Source organism: Mustela erminea, chromosome 3, assembly GCF_009829155.1.
Source record: "Mustela erminea isolate mMusErm1 chromosome 3, mMusErm1.Pri, whole genome shotgun sequence".
NCBI classification, from domain to species: Eukaryota; Metazoa; Chordata; class Mammalia; order Carnivora; family Mustelidae; genus Mustela; species Mustela erminea.
The window spans coordinates 127,959,934-127,976,151 of record NC_045616.1 but is presented as its reverse complement, the minus strand read 5'-3'; the positions used below and the strand labels follow the sequence as shown (position 1 = coordinate 127,976,151).

Here is a 16,218-nt window from a genome sequence, read left to right as displayed (position 1 = left end):
AACGAGTTATATTATTAGTAAATATCTTAATGTTGATCTTTAAGAATTAGATGTATTTTGTCATACACTTTGTCATTAAGGACTTGACATTGTACATGGTCTTTGTCATTTGACAGAACATGCAAGCCAATCTCTCTGAGCCTGGTATTTTTTTTTTTTTTTTTTTTTAGGGAAAGTTCTGGGATTAATAATTATTTTTCTGCCATGATTATTGCCTGTTCTGATTTTCTGTTTCTTAGTCATTTCTAAGCATGTGTTCTTCTTGAAAGCTCACTATGTTGGTGAAATGTGCAACTTTTCAGCAAGAAGTTTGCTTATAGTATTCAGTATATGTCAGTATATACATCTGAAAATCTTGTGCATCTCTAGGGCTATTTCTCCTTTCTTCTTTCTGTTGTTTTTACATTTGTTCTTGCCTTTTCTCCCTTCGATTTTTCTTCTCCGGAGTTTTACCTACTGTAAAATCCTTTCAAACAAATAGCTTTTTACTTCATTTTTAATTTCTGAATGCAGTAATCTTGATAGTACTTTTGTTAATTCCTTCTGCTATTGTTCCTCAGCCATTTTTTTTTCTCCTTTCCTACTTTTCCTGGATTATATGGTTGACTGATTAGTTCATCATCCAAGTTTGAAAATTTGGAACTTTCTTTGTCCTGTGGAAATGTATGAGAATAATTTTTCAAATTCAGGATTATGTCACTCTGTTTCTCTCCTTAGGAAGGAATTTACCATTTTATAATTTTAATCATTTACTAACCTGTGTCATCTTTTGAAATCAGTCACAGTTTTGTTTTTTGTGAACAAAGAGGGTCTTTGTTGAGTGTTAAGTATACCTTAAATAACATGGATATAAATGCAATGCTAAATGATATGTTGGTTCTTTAAAATAAAGTGAAGAAATATTCCTTCTCGTTGACTTGTATTTCCTTATGTCATTTATACTGCAGACAGATTTTTGCTTTTTGAAAGTAAGTATATTACAAGTCACAGATAATTGGCTCTCCTGTAATAGAACAGCAGAGTTTTTTCTCATCAATTCCCACCTTTAATTAGGAGGCTCGCCTTACTGGTGGGTGTGACTCTCTCATCCCTTTTACATGCTTTACAACATCCTGCAGCTGTTGAGTGACAATTTTTTGGCATTAAAAAAGCATAGCAAAGCATTGATGTTTGGAGTCAGACGGTTTCACTACTTACTAGTCATGTGTAATTTTAATTACTTAAATAATTTGGGCCAATGGCTTAATTTCTCTGAGCCTTGGTTTCCCCATCTTTAAAACAGGGCTGATAAATGAGTGGCTTGAAGGTTGACAAGAAGCACATGAATAGTATACCTGAATGTCAGAGGAGACATTCAGATTTTATTATAAAACCAATATAATTATAATTATATAAATTACATAGTAATGAATCCTGGAATGACTTGGCTTAAATTCTGTTGCATTTGAAATAGAGTGAAAACAATAGTTCAGGAGATGCTTTTTCATAGCTTTCTACCCATTTCTCACCGGTTGTCTGTCCATGAGCGTTCCGCTGATGCTTGCGGAGTCCGGTAGAGCAGGGGAGAGAAAATAGTCATACTGTTAACAGCCTAGAATAAAGATCTTGAGGGCCTCTGTTCTTTACACATTAAAGAACCCAACTATCCCCAGAAGTTTCAAAAAAAAAAGAAAAAAAAATTGGCAGCTCTGGAGTTAAGTGGGCGAATTCCAGAGGAGGAATTTGAGTTTGAAAACATTCTATTCTGTCACTGACTCATTCTGTTACCTTAAGTGCATTCTTTATTCTTTTTATGTCCTACTTTCTCATGTCTAAACAAAGATGATGTTATTATTACAGATGTCAAAATAGTTTGAGGAAGGTTTAGAAATGATTATTTAAACAACAACAAAAAGAGAAAACATAGAATTCGTTCATACGGCTGGGACGATCCTCAGAACACATCAGCAAACCTTCATTTTTAGAACTGAGCCAACCGTTGCTTAGTTAGAAAGGACTGATAGCTAGTTGGCAGCTGGGTCTAGACTTTATGTGCTTTGTCTGCTTTCCTGTATTTCTGTTCTTCACTTGGGTATATACCCCTTTGATCTGGCCTATTATGTTGTAATGATGATTTAATAGATATTGTCTTGAAACCTGAAAACGTTTTGGCTTGGGTAAATTAAGCCGGAAACAGAAGCTGGAAGTGTTCTAATGCCTAAATACTGATCAAAATACAAGCTGGGAGAAAATCTCTTAGAAAATGATATGTTTGCCTGCATAATCCTGTCTTTGGGTATTATGCAACATGTATTCACCAAATTATATTCTCTTGAATCAAAGCTGACTGCCTTCCAGTATCAACACTATGTAAACCATTTCTTTAAACCGAGTTATTCACTTCCCCATTTTCGTAAACAGAAAGCCCTAATTTTCTTGCGTCTTGAAGCTGTAGTAAAATCCTCCTTGTTCCGTGACCTTGAGATACTGTGTGATACTGTGTCCATTTTATGGATTTTTCTGGATCTCCCCTTCTGGTTGGTGGTCAGCTATTAATTCTGTTGCTCTAATCCACACTTCTAATACCCCTTTTCTCCGTAAGTTTGCTTCACGGAATCCACTGTGTACAAGGAGAATGTAATTCAGTTGATTCTGTAGCAGATAACTTGGAATCAGTGAGACTCTCAATGAGGGTTTAAGAAATTTAAATGCTGGCTTTGATAGAGGGGTTTTGATCCCTACCTCAGAGTATGAGGTTACTGAAAGGAGACACCAGATAAACGGTTGAAGTCTCAATCAATACGACAATAATTAAAATAAGTTTAATTAAGTTTAATTAAAATAAATTAAAATAAATAAAATAATTAAAATAAATGAATAAATAAATTAAGTTTAATTAAAATAAGTTTATCTTAAATCCGTTTCTTAATCTGTGGTCCCGCTTGATCAACACAAAAATCTCACACCCACCTTGATGCCATTTTAAAAGAAAACAAGGCAAAATTTGCAATTAAAAAAAAGTAATGGGGCAAACATGTTGTGTTTCAAATCTAATCCACACTCATGTCCTCTTTATCTTCCAGAATAACTATGAAAGCCTTGTGTCTGTTGAACATCTTTTGTGGCTTCGCTGTGACTACATATAGCTCTCACTGACTCACTACCCTAGGTCTAAAAGCAGTACAGATGTTTCTTTGGAAATAAAGTAATGACTTTGATATCTATCAATTAAAGATGATATTCTGACTGTGCTGACACAATATTATGAAAACTTGGCTCAAGATCTTTTGTCATGTACTCAGTTGTCAGAATGCTCATTTCCTTTTGCAGAAACTGATACAGGTTTCTCTTGTTTGTTGGGAATATTTTATGCTTTTTATTTTTATATTCTGTGTATTTTACACAACACTGATGAGAGTATTACAGGACCACTATTAATGACTTGGTGTTTGTTAAAACAGCTCTCTCCCTGTACTTCTCAAGGAACCAACTAAAATAAGTGGCTGTGTGTTATATTATATTACCATATGTGTGAAAGTTGATATTTATTAGAGGAAAATCATAAATGTATAAAATAAATAATGAATAAAAAAATTAAGTAAGCTGTGGAATAATTTAATGTCCTATGACTGCAACTCGTATAGTATTATTTAATGAAAATTAATTCATGGAGGAAGAGTTGTGATACTTTATACCAATTTAAAAATGTGCATTAGAGTAATATGGAGGTATGGTTTTCAACACAAACTTTAGTTCAAATTCTTTAGTGACGTGATATTGAATTTGTTGCACCAAATGTGCTAGTTTAGCTCTCTCTTTCCGACCACTAGCCTGCTTCCTGTAGCAGCCACTGATACTGGGAAGGACCTTGTTCAGTGAGTTAGGGTAACCTCGAGCAACCCAATGATCTGTTGCCCCATGGAATATGAGAGATACATATGGGTTATAGTCTCTATCCAAAGTCTGTATTTCTCTAGAAGATGCAAGCATCTTTAGAGAGGCCATTTAAAATTAAATCACACATATATCTGAAATACACTTATTTTTTTTTTCTGATATTAATCAGAGCAGTAGTATGTGCTTCACGAGTGGTAAAAGTGATGTGGCTCTAACCTCATTTTTTTAAATAAAGTGTGTCTTTTTTCAAGTTACTATACCTTTAATTGTCCACATTTCTTTGCAGATAATACATATGTATCAAGTTCAGAAAATGATGAAGATGTATTAGTTACCACAGAGCCAATTCCAATAATTTTTCATCGAATAGCAACAGGTAATAGGAATACACTATTTTTTAAAATTCTGGGTAATTTTTCTTGAATATGGGTAGCTTTATTTTTTTGTTTCTTTTAGCCCGTGTAAGAAAAGAGGCAAACTGAATACTTAAAAGCTTGCTCAGGACAATGTAGATCCCATGAAATATATAATGAGAGCTGAAGGAGCCTATGCAGTGGCACTTTGGTTTGACCTTATTTTTATGACCATATTTCATATTTTGTGAAAAATGAGAATAGCATGTATATCATGAAACCTCCTGACATAATATAATTTCAAAATATTCCTTAATTTTCTTGTGAAGAGAGAATCATCTGAGGGGTGGTTTTTATACTGAAACTTATGAATGTTCGGTAAATAGTATACTGAACACTGAAATGATGTTTTATAACTTTCAGAATTAAGGAAGACAAATGACACTAACTGTTGCTTATCCATAAAATCCAAATTACAGAAGGAGAATGGAGAGGTATGGATATTGCATTTCATGTTTTATATTTATTTTAAAAAGTAGTCATATTTTAAATTTGCCTTGTATTTATAGTTAATATTTAATATCATCACTGTTTTTTTTTAAAGATTTTATTTATTTATTTGACAGACAGAGATCACAAGTAGGCAGAGAGACAGTCAGAGAGGAGGAAGCAGGCTCCCTGCTGAGCAGAAAGCCCGATGTGGGGCTTGATCCCAGGACTCTGGGATAATGACCTGAGCCTAAGGCAGAGGCTTTATTTAACCCGCAGAGCCACCCAGGCGCCCCTCACCACTGTTTTTGAGGTTAAGATCTCATCTAGCAGATGAACACAAGCTTGTGGCTGAGAGACTTAATGTGTGGGGAGGGTAGTGACCTATAATTAATTCAGAGAAGGATGCTCCCTTTAAAATAATAGAATGTCTGGTTTAAATCTAGATCAAATACAAAGCTTTACTTATTCTTCATATGTTCGTCCAATACATAAGTGACCAAGGAGCACTTACGTAACTTATAGTTCCAACAACTATATGTGGCTATCCATTGTTTCGATGGCACCCTTACAATTTCATTTGTAAAGGACGATCTCTTTAGCTAAGGTAGCAAAGAACATGGGTATGTAGAGTCATTATTATGGACCAGTGTTAAAACAACAACAAACTCATACCCCTTTCCTTACCTTTAAAATGTTTGCTTGAATCAGTCGATAAATACTGGGACGTTAAGCAAACAAAATGAGTGTAACAGGACCAACAATTCTTTGCTCTTAACACTCTGCACCCAGTACTGCCCTCCCTTTCCCTTAGTGTTATTTCACTCCCTCTACTCTTTCTTTATCCTCAGTGAGAACCACAGATTTGGCAGTACTTCTGTGAAAACCCAAAACCCAAATTCCCTTTCTGTAGGTTTTTCTTTTTCCTTAAGAAGTTGAAATTTGTTCTAGAAATTTGGGAATGATTCCAAAACGTTGAATTAATAGATTCCTGTGTTTAATGAAATTTGCCTTTCTCCTAATTATTCTAACAGAGCCAGGGATAGGAATATCATCATTAGTTGCTTTAGATGAGTTTTCATTGTTTGCACTTTAGACACATCACAGCTGTGGTTCAGTTAATTAGAAACTCAAACTTCAAGTTCAAGCACATTAAATTAAATATCCTTTTGACATCTGAAATCTAAAGCAAATAACTTCTATATGCGGAAATTCTCTTCATAATGTAATTCATATTTATTTTCGTAATTTGATTTTTTCATTACAGGAGTTAGAGTGCCTTTTATTTCATACCATTGTGTAGAGTTGGCAGTGGAAATGAGGACAGTCAAGGATAAATAGTGCTGTGGAACTTTTTAATAAAAAAGTTGAATCTGTATGGACTTGTCAGAAGTTCTAGCAGAACAAAGCCAAAGTTGTAGTTGATTATACATGGTTTTTTATATACATATCAAATGGTAAATTGTACAACACAAAATCGATGAAATAGAACTTTTAAAAAAGATGTACCTAGAGATTAATGTACTGACAAAACTGTCTCTTAAAACAAACAAACAAAAAAAACCTTTTGTTTTTGGTTTGTACTGTACCAAGAATGTTTTTTATATAAAATCCAGGTGAGAAGCACAAGTCATCTCTATTATGGCCATTTGCGACTTTCTTTTTCAAAAGAAGGCAAGGTGGTTTGACTACTAAAACTTTCTTCTTCTCTTATTTTAAGGAGTCAAGACAAAACAGTACAGTGGAAGAAGATTCTGAAGGTGATAATGATTCTGAAGAATTTTATTATGGAGGACAGGTGAGTACATCAGACCTCCTAGCTCTCGGCTCTCAGAGTCTTCAGTAGCCATCTGTGTCCTAGAGGATTCCCATGCTTGTGATCTGAGAGACCTCCGTGGTCGTTCTGTAACTGACTTGAAATATGCATCATTTCTATTTCCTACTTGCATGCATATTCAGAAATTAAGGTTACTTTGGCAATTCTTTGACTGTCGTCGCTCACTTACATTGAATTTATCTTACTTGGTTGCAGAGATTTTGCAGATGGATTGTATTATGCTTTTGACTTTTACATTTCTTAAGCATGTTGGGCTCCGTCAGTGTTTCGAAATGATGACGCTTCTAAAGAAAACATGGATGGTTAGTTTTAAGTAGAACATGATTAACCTTTATAAAAATTGATGGTCCCTAATTACTGAGCATCCTCAATATTTATATTCTTTTTCTCTTCCTCTTTCACTGATGTAAAGTGTTTGTTGGAAAATGGTGATGAAGAAATAATCATAATTTATGTATATGAAAATGGCATAGCCACATATGCATATTTATAAAAGAATTCACTATTTTTCCAGGATAGTGTTGAAATTTCAAACTGTGCTATTGATTTTAGGATATGGCTGTATAAAGCATCTTGTTCTGGTTCTGTAAACTTTTTAAATCAAACATGTTTTGTAACTTGCGTAATGGGAAGGTAGTAGATTAAAGTGGTGCTTTTTTGGGTGTCTGTTGTTAGAGAACATGTGCATACGCTTGCACGCAAGGTGGGGGGAGCAGAGAGAGAGAGAGAGAATCTTTAGCAGACTCTACACATAGCATGGAGCCCTACACCGGGCTTGATCTCACGACCTGAGCCGAAATCAATTGGATGCTTAACTGACTGAGTGACCCAGGAGCCCCTAAAGTCGTACTTTAAAGACAAAATTGTAATTGTGTAAAAGAATGTAAGTCAGTTGGGGCACCTGGGTGGCTCAGTGGGTTAAATCCTCTGCCTTCGGCTCAGGTCATGGTCCCAGGGTCCTGGGATGGAGCCCCGCATCAGGCTCTCTGCTCAGCAGGGAGCCTGCTTCCCTCCCTCTCTCTCTGCCTGCCTCTCTGCCTACTTGTGATCTCTGTCTGTCAAATAAGTAAATAAAATCTTTAAAAAAAAAAAAGAATGTAGGTCAATTTACTTTTTTGGAGTCAGTAATTATTCAAGCATAAGCAAGACAGTAGAGATATGGACATATAAATAAAAGTAGGCTGCTTCTCTCCAAGAGTGCCTTTCTAGCCGTGGTATACTTTTCCTAACAATTCTCTAACCAGTGTTGCACTTTAAACTTTAATCATACAAAAAAACTCTTCTAGTTTTGATTTTTGTTTACACAGCTAATATTTGCAGAGGGGAAGTAAATTTTTCCCCCCCCCAGGACATATACTCTGTCTTGTAGTTTTTAGGTTATCTGCCAGCCCCTTACTTTAGTCTCTTTAACATTTGCCTTTTTCTCACATCAAAGTAGTCTAATTTTTTTCTTTTTAAGATTTTAATTTATTTATTTGACAGAGAGAGTGAGAAAGCACAAGCAAGGGAAGCAGCAGAAGTGGTGGGAGAAGCAGGCTCCCTGCTGAGCAGGAAGCCCTAGGCGGGACTAGATCCTGGGATCTGGGATCATGACCTGAGCCGAAGGCAGATGGCTACCCAACTGTAGCTACCCAGGCACCCCTCTGATTTTACTTTTCGAACATAATAAATTATACAAGACATAGGACATAAGCGAACCTACCATCTTTAGTGAATATACTGCTGTATTCTCTGTATTTTTCAATGAAGATGACAGGGACAATGTCCATGGCAGAACCTGCAGCGGGACCTGCTCAAGGACAGTTTGTATTTGATTCTTTTGATTCTCTTCACCCCCAAGTCATTTCTGAACCATCCCTTTTCGCCAGGTGAACTATGACGGGGAACTGCACAAGCACCCCCAGCTTGAGGCTGATTTGTCGGCAGTGAGAGAGATATACGGGCCGCACGCAGTTTCTCTCAGGTAAATCAATATCTCTCTGGAATAAAAATTGAAATGATTTGGTAAGTCATTGGGATTTTTCTGTTGAGTAATTTAAGTGGAAATATTCTTGGGCTTAGCTATATTTGAAATTTTTTGAGACACTCTGCTGTGTATTTCCTTAGGCAAAATGGTGTCTCTCTGGCTGTATCAATTTTTTTGGTTTTATTTTTGGTACATGTGGTTCAAGAGTACATTGATGCATGAAAGAAATTAGTTATTTTGGAGAGTTAGTTTGATAGAATATCAGTCTTAAGTAGTGTCGTAATCAATTCCTTAATAGATGTGGCCAGCTGGGCCCATGCAGTCAATCATAAATCATGGACACATCGTGTGAACAAAGAAAGTAAATAATGCATAACCACTGGTGTCCAGATCACATTGGGAATGTGATCTGACCCCCAAAAAAGAAAGGGAAAAAGGGACATAAATTTGCAGTGTTTGTTTGATTGATACTGTATTTTATCTTGCAGTCACTTCATATATAATTTGGTGATAAATTTAAAGACCATTGTGTATCATTTTTAATTATTCAGAAAACCCCAGTATCCTTACCTACCATTTTCTCTCCTTAATTTAAAAAAGATACTCTTTCCTGTCACTATCGTTGTCTCCTTCCATGAGTCCGATCTGATTATTTCAGATTCTTTTTCTTTGCCTAAAGGGCAGCCTCCACGTTGCCTTGGAATTCCAGACCCCAGTCCCAGCCTGACATCGGTTCCTGCCTCATCCACCCAAACCACAACTGTCCCTTTTCTCCAGATGTACTCTGTTCCCTCTTGACTTTGGATGTTTGCACAAGCTTTTGGCTCACCACTGAGCGCTTCACTCATAACCCCGTTGGTTTCTGTGTCTTTATTGAAGCCAAAGTCCAAAGGCCAGCTTCTCCAGCGCCTCTTTTGAATTTCCAGTGCGGACTGTTCGTTCTGCCCTCAGACTCCCATCTCATTTGGCTTTCACCTCATTTGTTATACTTCTCAACCTCTCCTGTCTTGTCATTATTGGTTTAGTTCTCTCCATCTAGACCCTAAATTCTGTGAATGCAGGGACCGTGTGCTTTTTTGTCTGTTTGCTTTATTTTGTTCTGTCTTGGTTTTTTATCATGCTTATATTTTGGTACTTAATACAGCACAGGAAGTATATGAAATACGGGCTGATGGATTCTGGATTGTTTGTAGTGGCATCCATGAAAGATGTTCACATTATCTGGTTACTTTCTCTTCTGTGGACATTTTTCAGAGAGCCAACCAATCTAGATTTTCAGAGATTTTCAGAGAGCCAACAAATATTTAAAGTTGGGAAATACAATACAGCTATAATTGATCACTATCAATGGTTTCATTTTAACTTCAGAAACAAACTCACCACCACCTGCCACCTTAGTAGTAAGTTGGGGCTAAGGACACAGATCTTGTCTGTCCTACTCATGGTGCTCTGGTAGGCTGCTGTGGACTGAGAGGGATTGGGATTATACTTGGAAAAGCAAATCTTTGCAGTTTTCAAGGTTTTAGCAGATTGGCTGCAATTATTTCTCAGTTTATATCTACTGTGGCTCCTGGACAGAGGATACGGTGTTCAATAAGTGTGTTAGAGTGAATAAATGAAGAAGGCAGTAGGGACTTATCCATAAGTGGTCCAAAACAATGATTAACTTTTTAACTTGAGACAAGTTGATTTGTTTGACCACTTGAAACTTTGATCTCAGTGATTTAATCCTCTCCCCCACTTAAAAAAAAAAAAAAAAAAAGGCTGGGATAGAGTTAATCATATAATACAGTAAGTTCAATTTCTTTTAATTTGCACTACCTATTGTTTTGGGGATTGCCTTAGCACATGTTGATTGCTTTTATAAGCATTTATAAGGATTTTTCTTAAACACATATTTCCATGTTAAGTTGTAATTACATTTTCCATTACATTCCATTAATTACATGTTTTCCATTATTAATAAAATTATTGATAATTTATCTACTCTTAAAATTAGATAAATATTTGTAAATTCATTCAAATGAAATACTGAAAGTCATAAATGGCTTTGATTCTTTTTTCTCCTTTCCTATTTCACTTATAAGTTTTGATTCAACTTAAATCTTTTTGAATATGAGCTATGTTCTTGCCTGCTCTACACTTTCTATAGCTATAGAGGATGTTTCCCTAATAAAGAATCTCCCAGAGGCCTCATGATGTGAAGTATGAATCACAGTAAGACTAGTCTGATTTACTTGAAATAAATACAAATGAATTTACTGTCTAGTATCAAATACTGAAGCTTGGGCACATGGCAAGAGAAGTAGTTAGGCAGAAGGTCTTGGAATCTTCTTCCTTACAAAGTTCTAAGCCTGTTGAAAACAGACTGTTGTAATTAGCTGTTCTTTTACTTAATTGAGGTTTATAAGAACTTAATGGAGTTTGAAGAACAAAAGTACCTCAATATGCATAGTAGGCTATTTGGTGTCATTTTTTTTTTTTTTTAATGTGATGTCTAATGAGAAGGGCAGCTAACCACATCTAAGTTCTCTGTAAGAGATGAGATGAAAATTTTTAACTGGCATTGCCTCACTTGAGACAGAACCTCTTAAAGTAGGTTGAAGGAGGAGATAGAAATGGGGACTTATGGCCAGTTCATTACTGAGGGAGGTAATTTCGGCTCTATGTGGCCCTATCATTCAAAAGCAGAATCCTGGCTGTGTTGAGCCATACTTATAAACACTGATGAGAATCCCAGTTCATACACTTTCGTGCTGAAGTGAGTTAGGTGTCTGGAGAAACAGGATAAACTATCAGTTTATCAGTCTGAATGAACATGTCTCGTCTTGAATCATGCAGCAAAGTGAGGGTGTTTTATGTGTTTCACAAATTTTCTCCTCTAGTCATTACTTAAAAAAAAAAATTGATCAGTGCCATCTGAAAACAATTTGAGATTAATATTTTTAGAAAGGTATGGGGAATTACAAGTCACAAAATTCTCACGTGGTCAGGAATGAAATGATTCTGACAGTTTGCCTGTGGTGTTTCAAACATCTAGCCCATGTGAAATAACCTTCGCTTTATGATCATACCACCTTCTGTTTTAAAAGTCAAAGCTACTGAGTAATATTCTAGCCTTTTTATGGTGACTAAGGCTTAATGAAGGTTGGAAGATTGCAAGATTGTAAGTCTTTTGTACTTGTTAAAAAGATTTTATTTATTTGAGAGAGTGAGAGAGAAAAAGGGTGCCCATGCACATGTGACTAGGGGTGAGGGGCAGAGGGAGTAGGAAAAACAGACTCCCTGCTTAGCATGGGGGCTTGATTCCCAGACTCTGGGTTCATGACCTGAGTCAAAGGCAGATGCTTAACCAACTGAGCCACCCAGGCACTCCATCTTTTGCATTTTGATCACCTTTTGTGGATGGACAATTGTAATAAAACCTTTTGGAGTGTATGTTCTGGAGGATAGGGCATTCTGAGGAGTTTTTAAGGTTGAGGAGGTTATGCTACTCTATTCAGGCCCCCATACTTCCTTGAGAAAGGGAAGAAGGGAGAGAAAGATGGAGAAAGGAGAGGAGAGGGAAGGGGAAAAAAGCCACACAAATCAGGATTTCTGCATTTCCATTTGTGGTGACCAGTAGGATTACTTACAGATCTTCTGGTTCCTGCCTTCTGGTATTTGGCAGCATTTTATTTCCCTGCCCCTTTTAATGTGAGGAGTGGACACAGCTACCTCTGGCCAGTGAAATGTGAGCGTGAGCTCTGGTGTAGGAGCTCCCGTTTCCCGCGGACCCCGTCACTCCGGGCCCCTGAGTGACCACAGTGAGTAGCAACTCCCCTTCCCCCGTCCAAGTCCATGGTAAACGTGTAGCGTTAGGGAGATAAAAATCTTGCTTGTGTGTTCAACCACTGAGAGTTGAAGAAGTTTGTTATTGCAACATAACTTAACCTACGTTAAAGTACGTCATTCCTCAAAAGAACTGGTGTTGGGTATTTGTAGAGTTCTTTCCAGCTATGGATTCTCCCACTCCTGCTTCTGGAGCCTCCAGAAAAATGGTCTGACTGAGAACCAGGGGAAAGCGGTAACAGGAAGCACTTAGAAGACAGAAAGGGGGGAGGGGAGAGTATTTTCTGAAAATACTGGTTCATAACCTAGGGGAAAGCTTCAGAATGTCAGATCCCAGACAGTCACCCCTATTCCCAACGCCTGTACTTTCTTGAAGCCAAACCAAGGATTTGTCAGCGGAGGGAAAATTGTAGCAACTGTATCTCTTAGACAGTGTAATTTTTATCTCGGCTTCCTTTTTTATACGGATCTAGTTTTTAAATTCTTCTCAGTGCTCTTGCCTTTTAGAGAAACTTCAGAGCACTTTGGATACAGTCTTGCAAATGCTTTAATCTACCAAGGTTTATTTCTGACTACTGAGTTTGCATATTTCTTGGCCCATTCACAAACATCTCTCCCACACTGAGCAAAAAACACACATTGAGTAGGCATGCAGACACAGACAGGGAATGCTGTGGAGTTTCAGATGTCATAGAAGGTGTGTGTTTCCTCACAAAATCTATTTCTTCTCAAAATGTAACTGACCAGTCACTGAATGCGAGAAATAACTAAATAGCAATAATTTTATTTCCCAAGAACCTGTGGTAGAATTTCATATATGTGTGTATAATGTTTAATTTCCTTGACAGTTAATAAGGGAAGGCTAGATATCTAGTAATATTTTTATAACCAGCACAATCACTGCTAATTTTGATCAGGTGGTGTTATAAAACATCATGACAGTATAATGAATAAGCTGTAGTTTTATAGAGAAGGGAGGACCAGCAGGGATGGTCTAACATTTACTATATTGTGAACAAGGATGTTGTGTCTCACTAATGAGCGTGTTATCTTGATTAGTTCCATTAAAAATTAGGAGAAAAAATTGCCAAGAATTCTAATAAATGGTGCCCTAAAAAACACACGTTTGTAGAAAAATACATTTCATACATATGTTCTTAAATGAACTAGGTCACATGTAAATATCCAAAATCAAATGACCAGATTTCAAGATGCATTGATTCAAAGAGTAGCTCACATGTCTGGAGAAAAATTTGTGAAGCGATCTTTTCTCAGTTCCAGGGTGTAACAACTACATCAGATCATTTCTATGTTGTTCTCCTTATCTTGAAAAAGCATTCAGGTTCAGTTTGATGCGATCTTTTCACAGTGAATAAATATAGGCAGTGCATGAAATTATTTTGAGTTATTATAAACTCGATACAGCATTCAGGACACAATCAGATATCTGGCTTCACAATTCAAGTTGCATTCATATTTCAGGCTTTTGACTTGATTCTGCATTTGCTATTCATGAGATCCGGGGCAACTGAAAGTTATTCAGATATAGAAGCAATCCTGATGACTGGGTCGCTGCATCTGGACAAACTGTAATCACGCTTTGTAATCTCGCAGTGGGAAATGTGAAATTACGGGCATTATATAAAAAGGGCATCACAACGGAAATTGGTTTGCATATACGCAGCGCTGTTGTGAATTCTTTGAAGTGTGGCATAAAAACAAAAAGTGTAACTATTTACAGATCTACACCTGCAGAATCCAGTTAATTGCAAACCTTTAATGCCTCTGCCTCCTTAAAATTCTGTTTGTGTTCTGTCTTTGTGCTCTGCTGTGGCGGGGAAGAGCGCTTATAAACCTTAATTTCCTTCTTTCTGTTGTTGTTGAAATAAATTGACGGTGTTAGAAATTGGGAAGACACTTACCACAAAAGTGTTGAAGAAATCATATAAAGAATACTTAAAAATTCACATATTAAACTTTTTAAAAGAATACATGTCACTTTCTGATCATAACTTTATGATAGATTCTCTGAAGTGCTCTGGAAATCTCTGAAGAAAATAGCTGTGGGTAAGGTTCTTACTGATTTTTCTTGTCTCTGATTTCCTTCTTTCTGCCTCTGATTGCATCACACTCTGGCTATTGTAACTAAATCCAAACCTGAGTTATTCTTCCTTGGGAAACTGGCAGTGAGTGACCAGAGCAAACGAACACCTGGGGAGATGACAATGTGGGGACTGGTCACTGTGATAACCTGGCTGGTGTGATTAGAAATGGTTATAACCTTTTAAAATAGTAATTAGATGTCACATATCAAGACTCCCAAATATAATTATATTATTTATTTTGTGCAGTAATTCTAGAAATTATTCTGTAAGAAGACAAATGCCCATAAATTTTTATTCAGAGGCCTTTTTTATCAATATTTACAGTGTAAAAAAAATTAATAGCAGTCTCATAATTGTATCGTTGTTTTATTATAGAATTGTATTTATACAAATATAACCATTTAACTCGATGATTTGGAAGAATATTTAATATAGAAAAACATTCGTTTTAGAAGAAGTGAAAGAAAGAGGAAGACAAATTTTTATATATAAAAATATGGCACGAGATACAAGCAAATACATGGAATCAGATATAAGCAAAGATAATTACTCTGAGTGGTAGTATTATAAGTTGCTTTTGTATGTTTTTCTGACATTTTATAAAATGAGCTTATATTACCTTTGTAGTCAGAAAAAGTAGATATGTTTTTAGAAAACCCATTATTTTTTTATAAAATTTTATTTATTTATTTGAGAGAGAGAGAGATAGTGAGAGAGAGCACGAGTGGGGAAGAGAGGGAGAAGCAGTCTCCCCACTGAGCAGGGAGCCCCCTGTGGGGTTTGATCCTGAGACCGTGGGATTTTTTTATAAAATAAATTTTACCCACAATCTACAGTTAACAAATAAATACTTCCTTCTTTTTTTTTTTTTTTAACTTTTTTGGTTTTTCTATTTCTATTTAATTTTTAAAAAAGAGCATTTCAGTTTCCATACAGTTTTGGTAATCGACTTGCTCCAAATAGTATATTTTGGAACGTATCCAGAGGGATGGTACATATTTTTATATCAATTTCTTTAGTAATGGGTAAAAAATTTTTCTGACGTATCAGTGTCCTATAGTTTATTTAAGTGTTCTCTTATTATTTAATATTCATTTCTGTCCCCAGTTTCTGCACTCAGAAACATCTTTCTAGGCAGAAGTTTACACATATTTGTTACAGTTTCATCCCACTGGAATGTCTACTGGACATCATTTGTAATTGGTCTTCATTACCACATTAGTGGTTCTTTCTTTAAAATTTGCCTACACAAAACATGTTTGACTTTTATATTTATGAATAATTTGCTGACGTTCCAGATCAGCAAATTTTGACCACTGGGTCATGGGGCCCATTTTTGAAAAGCCTCTGAGATACAGATAGTGTTTGCTTTTTAAAAAGGGTTTAAAGAAAAACGAAAACAGAGGAATATTTGACAGAGACCAGAAAAGGCCTGAAAATGCTAAAATACTTACTTTCTTGACTTTTACAGGAAAAGGTTACTGACCCCTGAACCAGAGGCATTAAAGAGATGGTTTATTTGCTTGGTCCTTATTCTTGGCATAGTATTTGTATAATTTCATAAATAAATTGGTGTATTTTAAGTCTAATTTGCATATCATATCATGTGTAAATTTGCACAAGGTTATAAGTGTTCTTTTCCTTTGTAATAACACAGATGTTTTAAGCCATGCAATGTTTTTAAGAAATCCATTCCTGTGTGAATAGTTTTTATCCCTTTTCTTTATGTAATCTAAAAATATTACCATCAAAGAATAAAAA

At 36.0% G+C, this 16,218-nt stretch overlaps 1 protein-coding gene across 7 annotated transcripts in view; it reads left to right on the top strand.

Annotated features, from left to right (window-relative positions):
- Window positions 1-16,218, top strand: part of PARP8 (poly(ADP-ribose) polymerase family member 8) — a 174,825-nt gene that overhangs the window by 96,548 nt on the left and 62,059 nt on the right. For 6 of the 7 annotated variants that reach the window (XM_032337436.1, XM_032337437.1, XM_032337434.1 and 3 more), the window contains 4 exons: window positions 4,163-4,252; window positions 4,653-4,723; window positions 6,439-6,516; window positions 8,424-8,518. In XM_032337436.1, the coding sequence (XP_032193327.1) occupies window positions 4,163-4,252; window positions 4,653-4,723; window positions 6,439-6,516; window positions 8,424-8,518 (334 nt within the window). The remainder of the gene's footprint in view (window positions 1-4,162; window positions 4,253-4,652; window positions 4,724-6,438; window positions 6,517-8,423; window positions 8,519-16,218) is intronic. The other variant, XM_032337441.1, reaches the window with a different exon arrangement.